The following is a 16,117-nucleotide window of genomic DNA, read 5'->3' as shown; positions in this document are numbered from 1 at the left end:
ATTTTACAATTTTGGACGTGAATAAACCCCTGCTCTGCATAGGTGACAGGGACAGAAATTTTAAAAATTTGTCTGTTACATTGTCAGGTGACATTTTACAAATTTTGCCGGATAGAAACCCCTGCTCTGCATAGGTGACAGGGAATCAAATTTCAGAAATTCTTCTTTAACCCCTATTTCACCTTAAGGACTTTTTGCAAATCTGACCAGTGCCACTTTAAGTGCTGATAACTTTAAAAAATGCTTTCACTTATCCAGGTGATTCTGAGATAGTTTTTTCGTCACATATTGTACTTCATGACACTGGTAAAATAAAGTAAAAAAAAGTCATTTTTATTTATAAAAAAATACCAAAAATATACAAAATATGTTTTAAAAAATTGCAAATTTCCAAGTTTCAATTTCTCTACTTCTATAATACATAGTAATACCTCCAAAAATAGTTATTACTTTACATTCCTCATATGTCTATTTCATATTTGGATCATTTTGGGAATGATATTACATTTTTTGGGGATGTTACAAGGCTTAGAAGTTTAGAAGCAAATCTTGAAATTTTTCAGAAATTTTCAAAAAACCAATTTTTAGGGACCAGTTCAGGTCTGAAGTCACTTTGCGAGGCTTACATAATAGAAACCACCCATTCTATAAACTACACCCCTCAAGGTATTCAAAACAGATTTTACAAACTTTGTTAACCCTTTATGTGTTCCACAAGAATTAATGGAAAATAGAGATACAATTTAAAAATTTCACTTTTTTGGCAGATTTTCCATTTTAATAATTTTTTTCCAGTTACAAAGCAAGGATTAAAAGCCAAACCAAACTCAATATTTATGGCCCTGATTCTGTAGTTTACAGAAACACCCCATATGTGGTTGTAAACTGCTGTACGGCACACGGCAGGGTGCAGAAGGAAAGGAATGCCATACAGTTTTTGGAAGGCAGATTTTGCTGGACTGTTTTTTTTGGACACCATGTCCCATTTGAAGCCCCCCTGATGCACCCCTAGAGTAGAAACTCCAAAAAAGTGACCCCATTTTAGAAACGACGGGATAGGGTGGCAGTATTGTTGGTACTAGTTTAGGGCACATATGATTTTTGGTTGCTCTATATTACACTTTTTGTGAGGCAAAGTAACAAGAAATAGCTGTTTTGGCACCGTTTTTATTTTTTGTTATTTACAACATTCATCTGACAGGTTAGATCATGTGATATTTTTATTTATTTTTTTAAACTTTCAAGTTTTATTGATTTTTCAGCATAAGAAAATCAGACAGTAAATATGATACTTGCATAAGCCAGAAACAATGTTAACATTTGCAAAGTACAACTTTGACATTCATATTGTGATGTTACATAGTTAATCCAACATAAGAATATCAGATAATAAATGTCACTTGTATAATCCAGCAAGAATCACTAATATATGCAAAGTATATTATTGACATATACATCAGATTGTAACATAGTCAATCCAAGAACAAACTAATAGATTGAAATCCAGAACTTGTGATCCTTCTCCGAGATATAATTTATTCTATACTTTAGCGTACCACTATATAGTTATTTCCTACACAGTTATCTATCCACCGTTCTCTCCTACTATGTATACCACATTATCAGCCACTACAAAGCCAAAGAGTGAATTTTAGCTGCAAACGGGCAAGAGTTCCACAATTCCCATCTTTTGTGAGCTTTTAATCGTTCAGAGTAAGAATCTGCATATATATATTCATGTTGCATATACTGATTAACCAGTGAGATCACATCAGTCACCTGAGGAGTAATGGGCAACTTCCAGGAGGTCGCAATAAACTTCCTTGCAGCTGAGAGAATGCCCATTATAACCGGTCTATGGGAATGAGGTAAATCTCCTATTCCAATGGATAGCACAGCTAATGGAGGGTCGAGGGGTATCTGGAAGCCCGCCACCGTCGAGATAAGATCAAAAATCTTCCTCCAAAAAGGGAGAATAATAGGGCACGACCACCACATATGGGATAAGCTTCCCTTTTCCCCACAATTCCTCCAGCAGTTTGAGCTGTATTCAGGATCCATGTGTGCTATACGGGCTGGAGTCAAGTACCATCTAAGCTGTATTTTCCTATTTTGTTCAATGTGATTAATGCATTTGGCAGTAGCTATTGTCCAATGGAAAGCATCCCTCCACTCCCCGACCGTCCAAGAGCTCCCCAACTCTTCTTCCCACTTCACCATAAAGTTAAGCTTTGTTTCTAAAGTAGGGTCAAGTGCATGATATGCAGTCGCCAAGCCTTTCCTCTGACCTGTCTTACTAGTAAAATATTTACTAAAAGAGGTTGTTTTATTCAACGAAACAATGGGAGGTCTCGTTCTGTGTAGCATATGCCTAACTTGGAGGTATTGATAAAAACAAGTATTAGGTATACCATAGGTTTGCAAGGTCATGCAAGGTCTCAAATGTTTTCATAGTATCACCTTCATACAGCTGATACAAACATATAATACCTGCTTTCTCCCATTTATCTAAGGAGAGATCGGGAACCCCATACGTAAGCGCAACATGTGATATTTTTATAGACCAGGTTGTCACGGATGCGGCGATACCTAATATGTATACTTTTTTTATTTATGTAAGTTTTACACAATGATTTCTTTTTTGAAGCAAAAAAAATCATGTTTTAGTGTTTCCATAGTCTGAGAGACATATTTTTTTTAGTTTTTGGGCGATTAACTTGGGTAGGGTATGATTTTTGCGGGATGAGATGACGGTTTTATTGGTACTATTTTGGTGGGCAATCGCCTTTTTGATCGCATGCTGTTGTACTTTTGTGATGTAAGGTAACAAAAAAATTGTTTAATTAGCACAGTTTTTATTTTTTACGGTATTTACCTGAGGGGTTAGGTCATGTGATATTTTTATAGAGCAAGTTATTACAGACGCTGCGATTCCTAATATGTAAACTTTTTTTTCATTTATGTAAGTTTTACACAATAATATCATTTTTGAAACATTTTCCTTATTCTGAGAGCCATAGTTTTTTCAGTTTTTGGGCGATTATCTTAGGTAGGGTCTCATTTTTTTGTGGGATGAAATGACGGTTTGATTGTCACTATTTTGGGGTGCATATGACTTTTTGATCGCTTGCTATTACACTTTTTGTGATGTAAGGTGACAAAAAATGGTTTATTTAGCACAGTTTTTATTTTTTATTTTTTACGGTGTTCATCTGAGGGGTTAGGTCATGTGATATATTTATAGAGCCGGTCGATACGGACGCGGCGATACCTAATATGTATACTTTTTTTTATTTATGTAAGTTTTACACAATAACAGCTTTTTTAAAACAAAAAAAAAAATGATGTTTTAGTGTCTCCATATTCTGAGCCATAGTTTTTTTTAATTTTTAGGCGATTGTCTCAGGTAGGGGTTCATTTTTTGCGGGATGAGGTGACGGTTAGATTGGTACTATTTTGGTGGGCAATCGCCTTTTTGATCGCTTGCTGTTGTACTTTTTGTGATGTAAGGTGACAAAAAATGGTTTATTTAGCACAGTTTTTATTTTTTACGGTGTTCATCTGAGGGGTTAGATCATATGATATGTTTATAGAGCCGGTCGATATGGACGCGGCGATACCTAATATGTCAACTTTTTTTTTTTTTCCTATTTCTTACCAATTTTTTTAACTTTATTTGGGGAAAATGACGTTTTTGTTTATTTTTACTATAAACTTTTGTAAAAAAATTTTTTTAATTTTTTTTGTCCCACTTTGTTACTTCAACTTTTGGGGGTCTAATCCCTTTTACAATGAATTCCAATACTTCTGTATTGGAATGCATTGGCTGTATGAGTAATACAATGTGTATTACTCATACAGCTTCCGGCCTGTGAGATCCAGGGGGCTGGATCTCACAGGCTCGTCACCTGAAGGCAGCGCAGATGCCTAAGGAAGGCATTGCGCTGCCTTCCATGCCATCGGGTCCCCCCTACAGCCGCATGGGGACCCGATGGCACCGCCGCCCGCCAGATAAGGTCAAACCGCAGGTCTGAATTGACATAAACCCCCCCCCCCCCGGCGTTGTGACAGGATGCCCGCTGAATGATTTCAGCGGACATCCTGTTCCGAATAACCCCCGCCGCGCCGCAATGTAATTTTAAACTTAGGACTTACCGGTACGCCCCGAATCCTTAAGGACTCGGCAAACATGGCGTACCGGTACGTCCTACATCCTTAAGGGGTTATTTGATGCGCGCCACCTCCTTTCATACAATGCTTAAACTATATCAAGTTGTCCCACATTTGCGCTTTGATAATTTGTCCCACATTTGCGCTTCAATAATTTGTCCCACATTTTCACTCTATCATATTTAATTTGAAAAAATTAACCTCCCTTGGATGTGGTCTCTCTTTCTCACGCTCCCTCTCTGGCGTGGAACCCTGATTCGTCGATAACCGTGATCAACATGGTAGGCTCAGAAAAGAACATCGAATGTTGATAGAGAAGATATCCAAATGGATGGTGGACGTCACCGGGACGTGCGATCAGGCAGAAGTTATCTAGAGTCAACAAAGCGGCAGCAGGGCCTCTCCTGTCTAACGTTTCCTAATCCAAAATGCTGCAGTGGCATTCCCTGTAATTTTTTATTAATCATTCAAATAACAGGGCATCTTAAGAGTCCTGTATTGTTATTTATCGTCACTACCTCCCCGAGTCGGGAGTGGGCAATTGCCGCGCGCCCCCTACTTTTCTCAAAATTCTTCTGTTTTAATAGCTTCCCCCACATTTCCGCTCGATCACAATTAAATTTCATCCATTGATCTCCCTTGGATGTGGTCTCTCTTACTCACTCTCCCTCTCCGGGGTGGAACCCTGATTCGCCGATAACCGTGATCAACATGGTAGGCGCAGAAAAGAACATTGAAAGTTGATAGAGCAGATATCAAATTGGATTGTGAATATCACGGGGACGTGCGACATGGTGGGACAGTATGTGAGCACACGCCTACATGAAATGACTGACAGGGGTCAGACCCTGCAACTTCTGGGTTTCCAAATTGGGCACATGGCCTGAGCTTGCCCTTTACACCTTGGAGGTGCTGGCCTGCCCTGCAGCCAGTGTATTGTCTGAACATGTGTTTAGCACGACTGGAGGGGGTTATCACAGGTTATATTTCCCAATGTTTTGGAGTGTAGCCTAATTTAATTATTTTTTTAAATAAATCTAAAACCAAAAAGCAGTGTAGGCTACCTCCTCCTCCTCCTCCTCCTCCATCTCAGCCTCCTACTCCATATGGACCTCATCCTCCTAGATCAAGATTATTACTTTTTATTTTTACGTACTCTATATTATTTAAAGTCATTTCCCTATCCACATGTGTTTGCAGAGCACTTGCTATGCTCTTAACCACATTTTGATGCCATTTGCAGCCCTCTAGCCCTTTCCATAAAATTTTTACAGGCATTTTAGTGCTCAAAAGTTCGGGTCCCCATTGACTTCAATAGGGTTCGGGGTCAAGTTCGGGTCCCGAACTCAAACTTTTTTGTGAAGTTCGGCCGAACCCGTCCATCCAGGTGTCCGCTCAACTCTAGTTGTAATCAGTAATCTACTTTATTGTAACATTATCAGACAATCTTATACCATAATTATTGGTAGACGCCCAACAGCCGTGCGTCACATAAAACCACAAAAAGATAGAAGAAATTAAACCTCTTTATCAGAAAGAGGATCTTTAACTTAGAACAGCAGAAACTAGCATTTATAAAAAAAAGAACAGGAAAGGGGGGGGGGGGGGTTGTCTGCTGAATTCCCCCCCAAGCGTGCCTGCAAAGAGCTGACACTTGTCTAAAATTTTTAATAACCTCTAATTGAACTCTGGTTCAGATAGATATAGGATATACAAGATGGAGTTCTATCTCACAATTTTTGTGAGGGCCCGTATGTAACTGGTCAGACTGTCATTATTCATCTGCTGGGGAAATTACAACCCTAACCTGGGGGAACTTCCAAACAGGATCTCAAATGGGGACAACTCTGTCCTCTTGTTTGGGGTAGTCCTTACTGAATATAGAGCCAGAGGCAAGCACTCTGTCCAGGGCCTCTGGATCTCCCGCATGGCCTTTTATCTATTCAATAGAGATGTGGCGAACATAAAATTTCCGCAAATGTTCGCGAACGGGCGAACCGCCATAGACTTCAATAGACAGGCGAATTTTAAAACCCACAGGGACTCTTTCTGGCCAAAATAGTGATGGAAAAGTTGTTTCAAGGGGACTAACACCTGGACTGTGGCATGCCGGAGGGGGATCCATGGCAAAACTCCCATGGAAAATTACGTAGTTGACGCAGAGTGTGGTAAGTTGAATTCGCAATGTGATTAATATAACCTGCATTAATCGCATTGCGATTACAACTTAGATCTGAAATCCTAATGGTGGTATTGCTAGAATTGACGAATATAACGAATGTAGCACTATATTCTCAATCTTCGTTATATCCTAGCAATACAACCATTAGGAACCCAGCTCTAAGTTGAATTCACAATGCAATTAATATAACCTGTATTAATCGCATTGCGATTACAACTTAGGTCTGAGTTCATAATGGTTGTATTGGTCGCGCCGTCACTTTGTAAAGGGGGACGGGGGTGTGACTCACTGCAGCCTGGTGAGTGGTGGGGCGCCGCGGCAGCTGCCCTGCAGGAGTCTCTGGTGCCAGGAGGAGGAGGTAGGTAGAGCGGCTCTGACTTTATATACCAAATAATTTTAATAATACCCCAATAATAATAAGTTAATAACCTAACCCCATTCATAAATTACTGTGGATTATTATAGAGACGGCCCCAGGCCAGGAGACATAAGGGGTTGGGTTGAACAGTGGGCTGGGGCCACCCGGCCACATTTACTAATCTTTGCTCAGGGGGGCCCTCATAAATATAGACCCACATGGTGTGGACTGGTCATTTTTACTAAGGAATATAGTTTAAACGTTTATGTGCAAAAGAGAAAATAAGAAGTCAGCTCCAATCAGATATCTGCACATAGACCAAGACTCTGGGTCTATGCAGATATCTGATTGGAGCTGACTTAGTGACTTCTTTTTTTCTCTCTTTATCTCTTTATTATGGCTTCGGGGGGGGGGGGGGGGGGCGGGGGCAGGGGTGACACTATTTTCTACCGCACCGGGTGACACCAGCCATAGCAACGCCACTGTAACCATTAGGAACCCAGCTCTAAGTTGAATTCACAATGCGATTAATATAACCTGTATTAATTGCATTGCGATTACAACTTAGATCTGAGTTCCTAATGGTTGTATTGCTAGAATTGACGAATATAACGGATATAGCACTATATTCTCAATCTTCGTTATATTCTAGCAATACAACAACCATTAGGAACCCAGCTCTAAGTTGAATTCGCAATGCGATTAATATAACCCGTATTAATCGCATTGCGATTACAACTTAGTCAAATTTGTGACACTGCAGCTTCAGAATGAATCTAAGATGGATGCTGTCCCTAAAATGGATGCTGTCCTTGCTATTTGATAGGAGGTGGGAGGGTCTGGGAGGGAGGGTATGCTGATTGGCTGGAATGTGTCTGCTGACTGTGAGGTACAGGGTTAAAGTTTGCTCAATGATGACGTATAGGGGGCGGACCGAACATCGCATATGTTCGCCCGCCGCGGCGAACGCGAACAAGCTATGTTCGCCGGGAACTATTCTCGGGCGAATAGTTCGGGACATCTCTACTATTCAAACGCTCAACTCAGAAAGCTTGGATCACCCATAATGCTTGCATAACTTCCTCATCACTTCAAATGCGAAATGAGAACCTCAATCTGACTCAATAACTTTTGGAACACCATACCTGCATATCAGTTCACTGATCAGTTTCTTTGCCGTATTCTTGGCATTTGCTTTGGCTATTGTAAAGGCTTCCGGCCAATCTGAAAAGAGATCAACACACACAAGAGCGAATTCATACACTCCTACCTTTGGTAGTTGTATATAGTCTATCTGCACTTTCTGAAACTGATAAAGTGGCCTGGGGGTGGGCTTGCTTGGAGTCTTCACCACTTGAATGGGGTTCTTCAGTGCACAGAGAAAATCCTGGAGCAATCCACCCTGTATTAACCACACTTACCATGGCACCTTTCGATAGGTGAGTGGGCCCGTTGGCCTCCTGAGCCATCATAGGATAGAGGGCTCTGGGTAGGCATATTTTTCCTGACAGTTACCAGAGTCCCTGCCCATTCGGCACTGCTCCTCTCTGAGTTCAGGAGGTTTTTTCTCCTTCATCTGCCTGTGCGGACAGTTTAATCAATACATCTTCACACATGTGGTGAGGCTCCAGGATGCTGACAGGGATTACCTCGGGTTTTCAAGGCTTTACTGCTGCCTCTTTTGCAGCCCCATCTGCCCTGTTGTTGCCCCTAGCCTCATGGGTGTGTTGTCTGGTATGTGCCTTAACCTTGACAATGGCTACTTCCTCTGGAGTTCATTAGTTCAAACACGGAGTCTTTGTTTTTAATGGGCTGACCTGCAGAGGTTAGAAAGTCTCTAGCCCGCCATATGGGTCCACAGTCAAGTGCAATATCAAAACCATACCATGAATCTGTATAGATGTTCACCTTCTTCCCCTCAGACAATTTATACGCCTCAGTGAGTGCCTTCAGCTCTGCCTCCTGCGCAGACATGTGTGGAGGGAGTGGTTCAGCAACGGCTACCTCATGCTGTGTGACCACTGCATATCCAGTGTGGAACCGGCCATCCTCTCCCATATTCCTGCTTCCATCTACAAAACACTCAAAATCAGGGTTATCAAGAGATTTTTCATGAGAAAATCCAGAAGTTTCTTGTTGCATCAACTGTATACAATTAGGAGGAGCATTTTCAGATAAATCAGACAAAAGGCTACCTGTGCTACCCTCCCCCATTTCTGAATCTGTAATTGGTAACTAAGTAGCAGGATTCAGAGTAGTACATTGGAGTCTGAGTTGTCTAGCCATAGAAATATGTTTTGGTTGCACTTGTGTGAGCATGTCCTGTGTGTTTGCACAACTGTATGTCCCCCCCCCCCCGCACTTCCTGAAACTCAAACTGATTGCTAAAAAGGAAATTGTGGGGAAGGGGGTGCGTGTAGGTGCTATCTATACACAGAAACTGCCATGTCTTTACAGCTGCTCATTAATTTCATTGCCTGAACTGCCGCGACTGCCCTGACACAGGAGGGGGCGCCACGGGTAACAGGGTCTAACCTGGCTGACTGTGACCCTGAATTTCAGAACAGAACAAGTTAAATTCCTCATTATATTTTGGCATACTCAGGGCTGGGGCTGAGGTTATGCACAGCTTAATTGTATGAAAATTATTCACTGCCTCTTCTGTCAGGTGAAATGAGTCAGATAACAGACAATCACACAGAGGCTGCATTAACATGGAGGCATGTCTAATCCAGGGGTGACAGTATGACACCAGCCCCAAAAACACCCTTAGGCTTTGTGCTCCTTTGGGCACTTTAATCCTTTCAACAGCCTCCCTTCTATCTGGGGTTTTCAAAATTGTCACCTTGTTAATTTTTCTAGGAACATGAACCATCCTGTAACTGACAGGCAGCCCCTTAACTGGGTTGTTTCTTTAGTAACAATTGGTTAACAACCGTACTGTCTTATCTTTTGTTTAACTGGCTCAGATTCAAGGACAAAAACTGTTTCTCCCATAAATCCTACAGCCGGAACATAACAAGGGGTTAACTGATAAGGCTGCAAGAAACTCTTTCCTAATCTCTCTCTCTCATTATTTGTCTGCAAGTTTTTCTCTTCTGCTCCCCGGACTTGTTTGGTATGGTCCCTATGGTCTGTCTCAGTCCAATCCCGGGATTTGGGTCTGGTTCACAAGGCACTTTAACACCCCCAAATCCTGAATTACATAATTTGCCGGCCGGGCTTCCCCTAGGTCCTCCTCCCTCGGATCATAATCTTTCTGGTACACCTAGTTAGGACGTACGCACAAACCACCTTGGGGACCCACCAGGTCTATAATAAACTTAACACGGGGTGTCCCATACAAGTACCCAGCTCTCTGTCTCCATATGTTCTCTATCTCAGCAAGCAGAGTTCCTACGGGTTCTGCAGCAGTAATTCTTGCTTCATTTAACCCAAACACCCCTCACTCCCTGAGAGGGATGGCAGTAACAACCGGACTTGATGAGTCACAACTTCGAAATAATCAGTACGGGAATTTCCTCTGCTACATTGCACAGTTTTTTTTTGTTTTGTTTTTTCCCCCTTCTTCTGAGGGGAGACACAATCAACAAGTATACACAATAAAGATAAACTTTTCAACTTCTTGTTTACCCACTTGAACATTAACAAGAATAAAACAAGCGGCATCTCCTCTTTAATAACAAGCAGGGCTCACCTCACTGGCAGACAGGATTTTTCCCCGGCTTCCACGGTTGGCCTGCCGGTCGGACCACCCCCTCTGCCCCCTTGTCTGGCACTTCCTCCAGACTCTCACAGGCAGAAATCTCTTGTGGTCTCCGTCATTCCCGTCCCTGTGCTCAAAGCGCAGCCTCCTGCCAGGGTAATTCTCTTGCTACCTGGGAGGCGCCTGACACACAACACAAATCACAGAAAACACAGAGAAGAATATCCACAATAGAGTAAAATTTTCCTTCTCAGCCTGAAGTTCTAAAGACCCAAAATGTCAACACCAGTTACTACTCACAGTATACATAGTAACATAGTAACATAGTACATAAGGCCGAAAAAAGACATTTGTCCATCCAGTTCGGCCTGTTATCCTGCAAGTTGATCCAGAGGAAGGCAAAAAACCCTGTGAGGTAGAAGCCAATTTTCTCCACTTTAGGGGAATAAAAAATTTCTTCCCGACTCCAATCAGAATAACTCCCTGGATCATTGTATGATCATTGTCCAGCAGACAGACAGACATGATGTAACGAAACAAAGAAATTAGAGGCAGGCAAGATTGCTTACCTTCTCATGGGGCCGCGGTCCCCTCCTCAAGTGCCTTTCGTAACGCCCCAGAGGTCATTTATGTCGAATACCGATGCTTCATTTTTATACATATGTCAGTAACTCCTTTGCATCCATGATCCCTAATCCAACCACCATAAGTTTGTTTGAACTTTTCCCACACTTTCACTATAGTCTTTGCTGTCTTGTAAACCATCTGGGACACTATTTTATATATATATTTGGGACCAACCTGGGTAAGGTTATTTTACTACTATATTTACAGATGCCTGACTAGGCAATAGAACCTATCTTGACCCAGGTATTACCTCATACCTGGGTCAAGATAGGTTCTATTGCCTAGTCAGGCCTCTGGGACACTAAGATTATTAGCCATATCTGTCAGTTGTCCACAAGTTTTGTCATTCAACACCAAAGAATACAATTTCCTGATGTCAGTTTCTCCTAGTCCTTACCTAGAGCTTCCTCACTTGTACCAGTGTACTCTAGAAGACTAAAATTATTTTTCCAGGGAACCCAACTCAGTTTTCCACAGAACTTCCCCACTATAGACCTAGTATATTCTGCACTGAGCCTCAGCTTATTAAACCCCTCAGGGGGTTCCAGGGCTCCTGATTTCCCTTTTTGGTGTTCTTAGTTATTTTCCACAAAACATACCGGACAACAGACATCTAGGTCAGCAATCCCAGTTTACTGTCTCAAACATCATAGTCAAAAGTCTTACCCAATAATCATAGGAAGATCATCTCTTTAGAGTTCTTTACCAAACACAGGCTGGACTGTAAATCAGCTTTTTAGACTCCAACTCCACACCGATTTGGACAGAGAGGAGACGAGGCACAGATTGTAGCAAGATAAAGTATAATCCACGTCCTCTGACCGTGGTTATCGGGGTGTCAAGGGAGAGCCGATTAGTCCAGCCTCACGTTGGGCGCCAAGTTTTGTGAGGGCAATTACCCCAGCATCTATGATTATGGGTTTTGAATTCAAATAGTCTAATGTGCACAGAGAAGGCTGATACACACAATGTTTGTAATCAGTAATCTACTTTATTGTAACATTAGCAGACAATCTTATACCATAATTATTGGTAGATGCCCAACAGCAGTGCGGCACATAAAACCACAAAAAGACAGAAGAAATTAAACCTCTTTATCAGAAAGAGGATCTTAAACTTAGAAGAGCAGAAACTAGCATTTATAAAAAAAAAAGAACAGGAAGGGAGGGGGGGGTTGTCTGATGAATTCCCCCCCCCCCTTCTCCCCAGCATGCCTGCAAAGAGCTGAAACTTGTCTAAAATTTTAATAACCTCTAATTGAACTCTGGTTTGCCCAATTCACCATACCTTTCCTTCATTCGCCCCCCACCCCATTCAGTATCATTCTTCTGAACTTGACCCATTGTCAAATATCCACACCCCATGCACTCAGAAGCACTACAGATATCAGCTGGTGACTGGCTCATGCAGCCTTATATTTTCTCCCCTATTGTGTTAAGATGGCCGGACCATTATACAAATCAAGCACTTATTACCTTTTGTGTCACCCCTATCTCCTGATAGATTGTAAGCACTTGCTAACAGGGCCTTCATTCCACCTGTTTTAAAAGTTAACTTAGATGCTATATTATTTATGATTGTTGGTACATGAACGCTGCAGAATATGTTGCCGTTGTATAAAGATCATCATCATTATTATTATTTTTACCACTAAGTACAGTGAATGGCTGCAGGGGTCATGTGCTATACACCTACACATCACTGTGCATATCACGGTGACATGCAGGTGTACAGCATGTGACCGCTGGAGTCAATCACTGTCCTCAGTGAACTAGCAGTCTCATGCCATAAGCTGACATGTCGCTGCCACAGTCTGTAAACAAGCAGTAACAGGAGGACTGCACTGGTGGCACAGAGAAGAGAACTGAAGGAAGAGACAAGTACAATATAATTTTTTATTTTAGACCATTCTGGGACTTGTCTAATACATGTATTTTATCTCAGACAACCCCTTTAAGGACAAACTTATACAGCACATACAAGTGATAAACAACCGATCCGCCTGTTCCTCCAGTAAAGCCTCATTCACATGTTTTGGTCACTGATTTACATCAGTGATTGTGAGCCAAAATTAGGATTGGAGTTTCCACCAAACATAAGGTATAAGGGCTCCTGCACATGACCGTATGTATTTTGCAGTCTGCAAAAAAACAAATCAGCCATATGTTTTGCGGAAGTCCGTGCACGTTCTGTATTTTGTGGAACGGAACAGCTGGCCCCTAATAGAACAGTACTATCCTTGTCCGTAATGCGGACAAAAATTAGGGCATGTTATATTTTTTTGCGGAACGGGCATACAGAAACAGAATGCACACAGAGTAACTTCTGTTTATCTTGAGGCCCCGTTGAAATGAATAGTTCCACATACGGTCCACAAAAAAAAAAAAAAAGGAACGGACACACAAAAAAAAATGTGCATGAGCCCTAAGGGAAAGATCCACACCTGTTCTGTGTTTAGAGCCGCACCTGGTTTTTGCCTCAAAATCACTGACCGAACACGGACTGTGTGAATAAGGCCTCTTGCACGCAAACATATATATATATATTTTTTTTCAATTTATGTTCCGTTTTTTGCTTTCCGCATACGGAACAATTCTTTTTAATGGGTCCGCAAAAAAAAAAACACTCAATGTACTCAGTATTCATTCCGTTTCCGTATTTCCGTTCAACGATAGAACATGTCCTATTATTGTCTGCATAATGGACAAGGATAGTACTGTTCTATCAGGAGCCAGCTGTTCCGTTCCACAAAAAGCGGAATGCACACGGACGTCATCTGTATTTTTTGCAGATCTTTTTTTTTTGCGGTCCACAAAATAATGAAAAAGCCATATGGTTGTGTGCAAGAGGCCTAAGGCATAATGCTTTTATTTTCCTATATAGTAACATCATGATATGCAAATTAAAAGTTAAACATTATAACTAAAGGGTGTCATTTCACCCAGTGAATTAGGGCCACACTTAAGATTATCAGGACTATTGAAAATGGTGAATGATGACTGATGAATCAACATTGAGTACAAATGTGTAGCAACTATCATTCACATTATAACCACATTGTGAAAGGTTGCAGTTACTAGAAATGGTGCAGAATTAAATGCTTCAAAAGGCTAAAACAGCGATATCTAAATGTTCTCTGATGTATTTGATCTTGTCACTGGTAAAAAGCACTTGTAGCGTCTTCTTCCCACTTTTGTATGGAATCAAGTCAAAACTGATTTTAAAACCATGCCCGGGCTTTAAATTTCCCAGCCTGTGAAAAAGAGCATTGTGTGAGATTTATTAAGCAAATTGCACCATTATTATATTGTAAAATACTTTGGGGCTCATTTACTATCCAGGAATATGCCTATATTAGGCGTATTTCTTGTGCAGATTGTGGCGCAGTGTTTTTTTGCACCGGGATCTGAGACTTTTCTCTGCTCACGCCTGGTCTAAAAAACTGACCATTTTCTAAAATGTCCTAAATGTAAGCCAGCAAGCGAGCTGGTTTATATTTAGGCTAGTGTAGGATACGCCACAGTTATGTAGAGACCACCGCCTCTTTATAACTTAGAAGGATCCACTGCCAGCTATGGGGGTTATTACGACCAGCGTCTAAAACGCCCCCATTAATTTTTACACCAAAAGTGTAGGAGTAAAAAAAGTATGTGAGAAATAGATTGAGTAGTTGTGAAATGCCCCTTTTTTGGTGCAAAGTAGTCAATGGCAGACATTAGATAAGGAATGGAAATGGGTCTATTATGCCGAGAGAGCTGCACTTAAATGCGGTATATCATGCAATATTCTGATCAATTTGATTCAATTTCAAGTATACACATCTGACTAAAGATATAAATTATTGTCAGTTTGACCCAGGGAGTGGAAGAAAATTAATACAGTAGTCAGGGATCTCCTTATACTGAATAATATAAAACTTAACTTTTACTTGATTATTTAAAACAGAACATTGATACAAAAAGTGCTCAAAATATTCAGTATTCCAGGTACAGTATGTTCAGCTAGCTCTGGCTGGGTATAGCCAATTGTATCTCAAATACATCAGTGGTGGTTTGCGTCTGCAAGAAATGCGGGTCCGCAATCCACAAGAGATGGTCCGTACTGCAAAAAAATAGGACATGATCTACTCATTGGTGCCTTTTCAGCGCTCCATATCTTCAAGATTGCTGACACATTCAAGTCAATGGCTGTTTGTGGTCGCAATGCAGTTACAAGGCACACATGCTTTTGTGCATAAGCCTTTAAATTGCTGTGGGTGCCCACACAGAACATATCAAGATGTGCATGGAAGCTGTTGGCCAGTGGTAAATATTATCCAAATTATTATTTCAGACCTTAATTAAATTAATAAAAAACATGGTACAATACGGTCCATTAACCTCTTACAGACACAGGGCGTACAGGTACAATCATTCAGCAGGCACTCTGTGACAATGCCGAGGGGGGTCCTGTGACACCCCCCCCCCCCCGTATCGGCAATCAACGCAAACCGCAGGTCAATTCACACCACCAATCACCATCCTTAGATCCTGAGAAGTGGCGGTGACATCACCTCTCAGGATCTCAGGATCGCATCCTATTGGCTGGACGGGCGGGCGGGGGTTAACTTCCTCAGCTCTGATCTCCTCCTCCACACTGCTTCCGTGGTGCCAGGAGAGAGGAGCCCGTCCGTCCACCTCTGAGCCCAGCACCCCCACGTGAGCCACCATAGTGCCATCTGGCACTCAAAAGTTATTAGGGACAGGTTTAGGGAAAGGTTAGATTAGGCAGGGTGACTGAGGGATAATTTAGGGGGGAAAAAAAGCCATTTTTTTGTGCTTCACCCTGATCTCTTGTCTGGGGTCCACAGCACACTCAGCTGTGCGACCAAAGACCCCCCAGGGGTGCTGCAGCTTTCCCCCCTGCCCCTTCCCCCCCGCCACAGTTTTGGGGGCCCAAGCGCTTTTTTTTTTCTGCGTGCGCTGACTGTGGCCGGCACTCTTAGCGTCCGGCCACTGTTAGCGCATCGCCCACGCCACCGCGTGGGACTTTTATTTAGTTTTATTTAGTTTTTCTGTTTCTGTTTAGGGTGGCT

General features: G+C 41.8%; 1 protein-coding gene across 1 annotated transcript in view; it reads right to left on the bottom strand.

Moving 5' to 3' along the window:
* Positions 1–13,861: 13,861 nt before the first annotated feature.
* Positions 13,862–16,117, bottom strand: part of LOC120981157 (protein-glutamine gamma-glutamyltransferase 5-like) — a 73,395-nt gene continuing 71,139 nt past the window's right edge. The window contains exon 13 of the mRNA XM_040410672.1: positions 13,862–14,296. Within this exon, the coding sequence (XP_040266606.1) occupies positions 14,146–14,296 (151 nt within the window). The 3' untranslated portion in view covers positions 13,862–14,145. The remainder of the gene's footprint in view (positions 14,297–16,117) is intronic.

Source organism: Bufo bufo, chromosome 10 (genome assembly GCF_905171765.1).
Source record: "Bufo bufo chromosome 10, aBufBuf1.1, whole genome shotgun sequence".
Classification (NCBI taxonomy): domain Eukaryota; kingdom Metazoa; phylum Chordata; class Amphibia; order Anura; family Bufonidae; genus Bufo; species Bufo bufo.
Note: the sequence above shows the minus strand (reverse complement) of the source record. Positions and strands in the feature narration are given on the sequence as shown.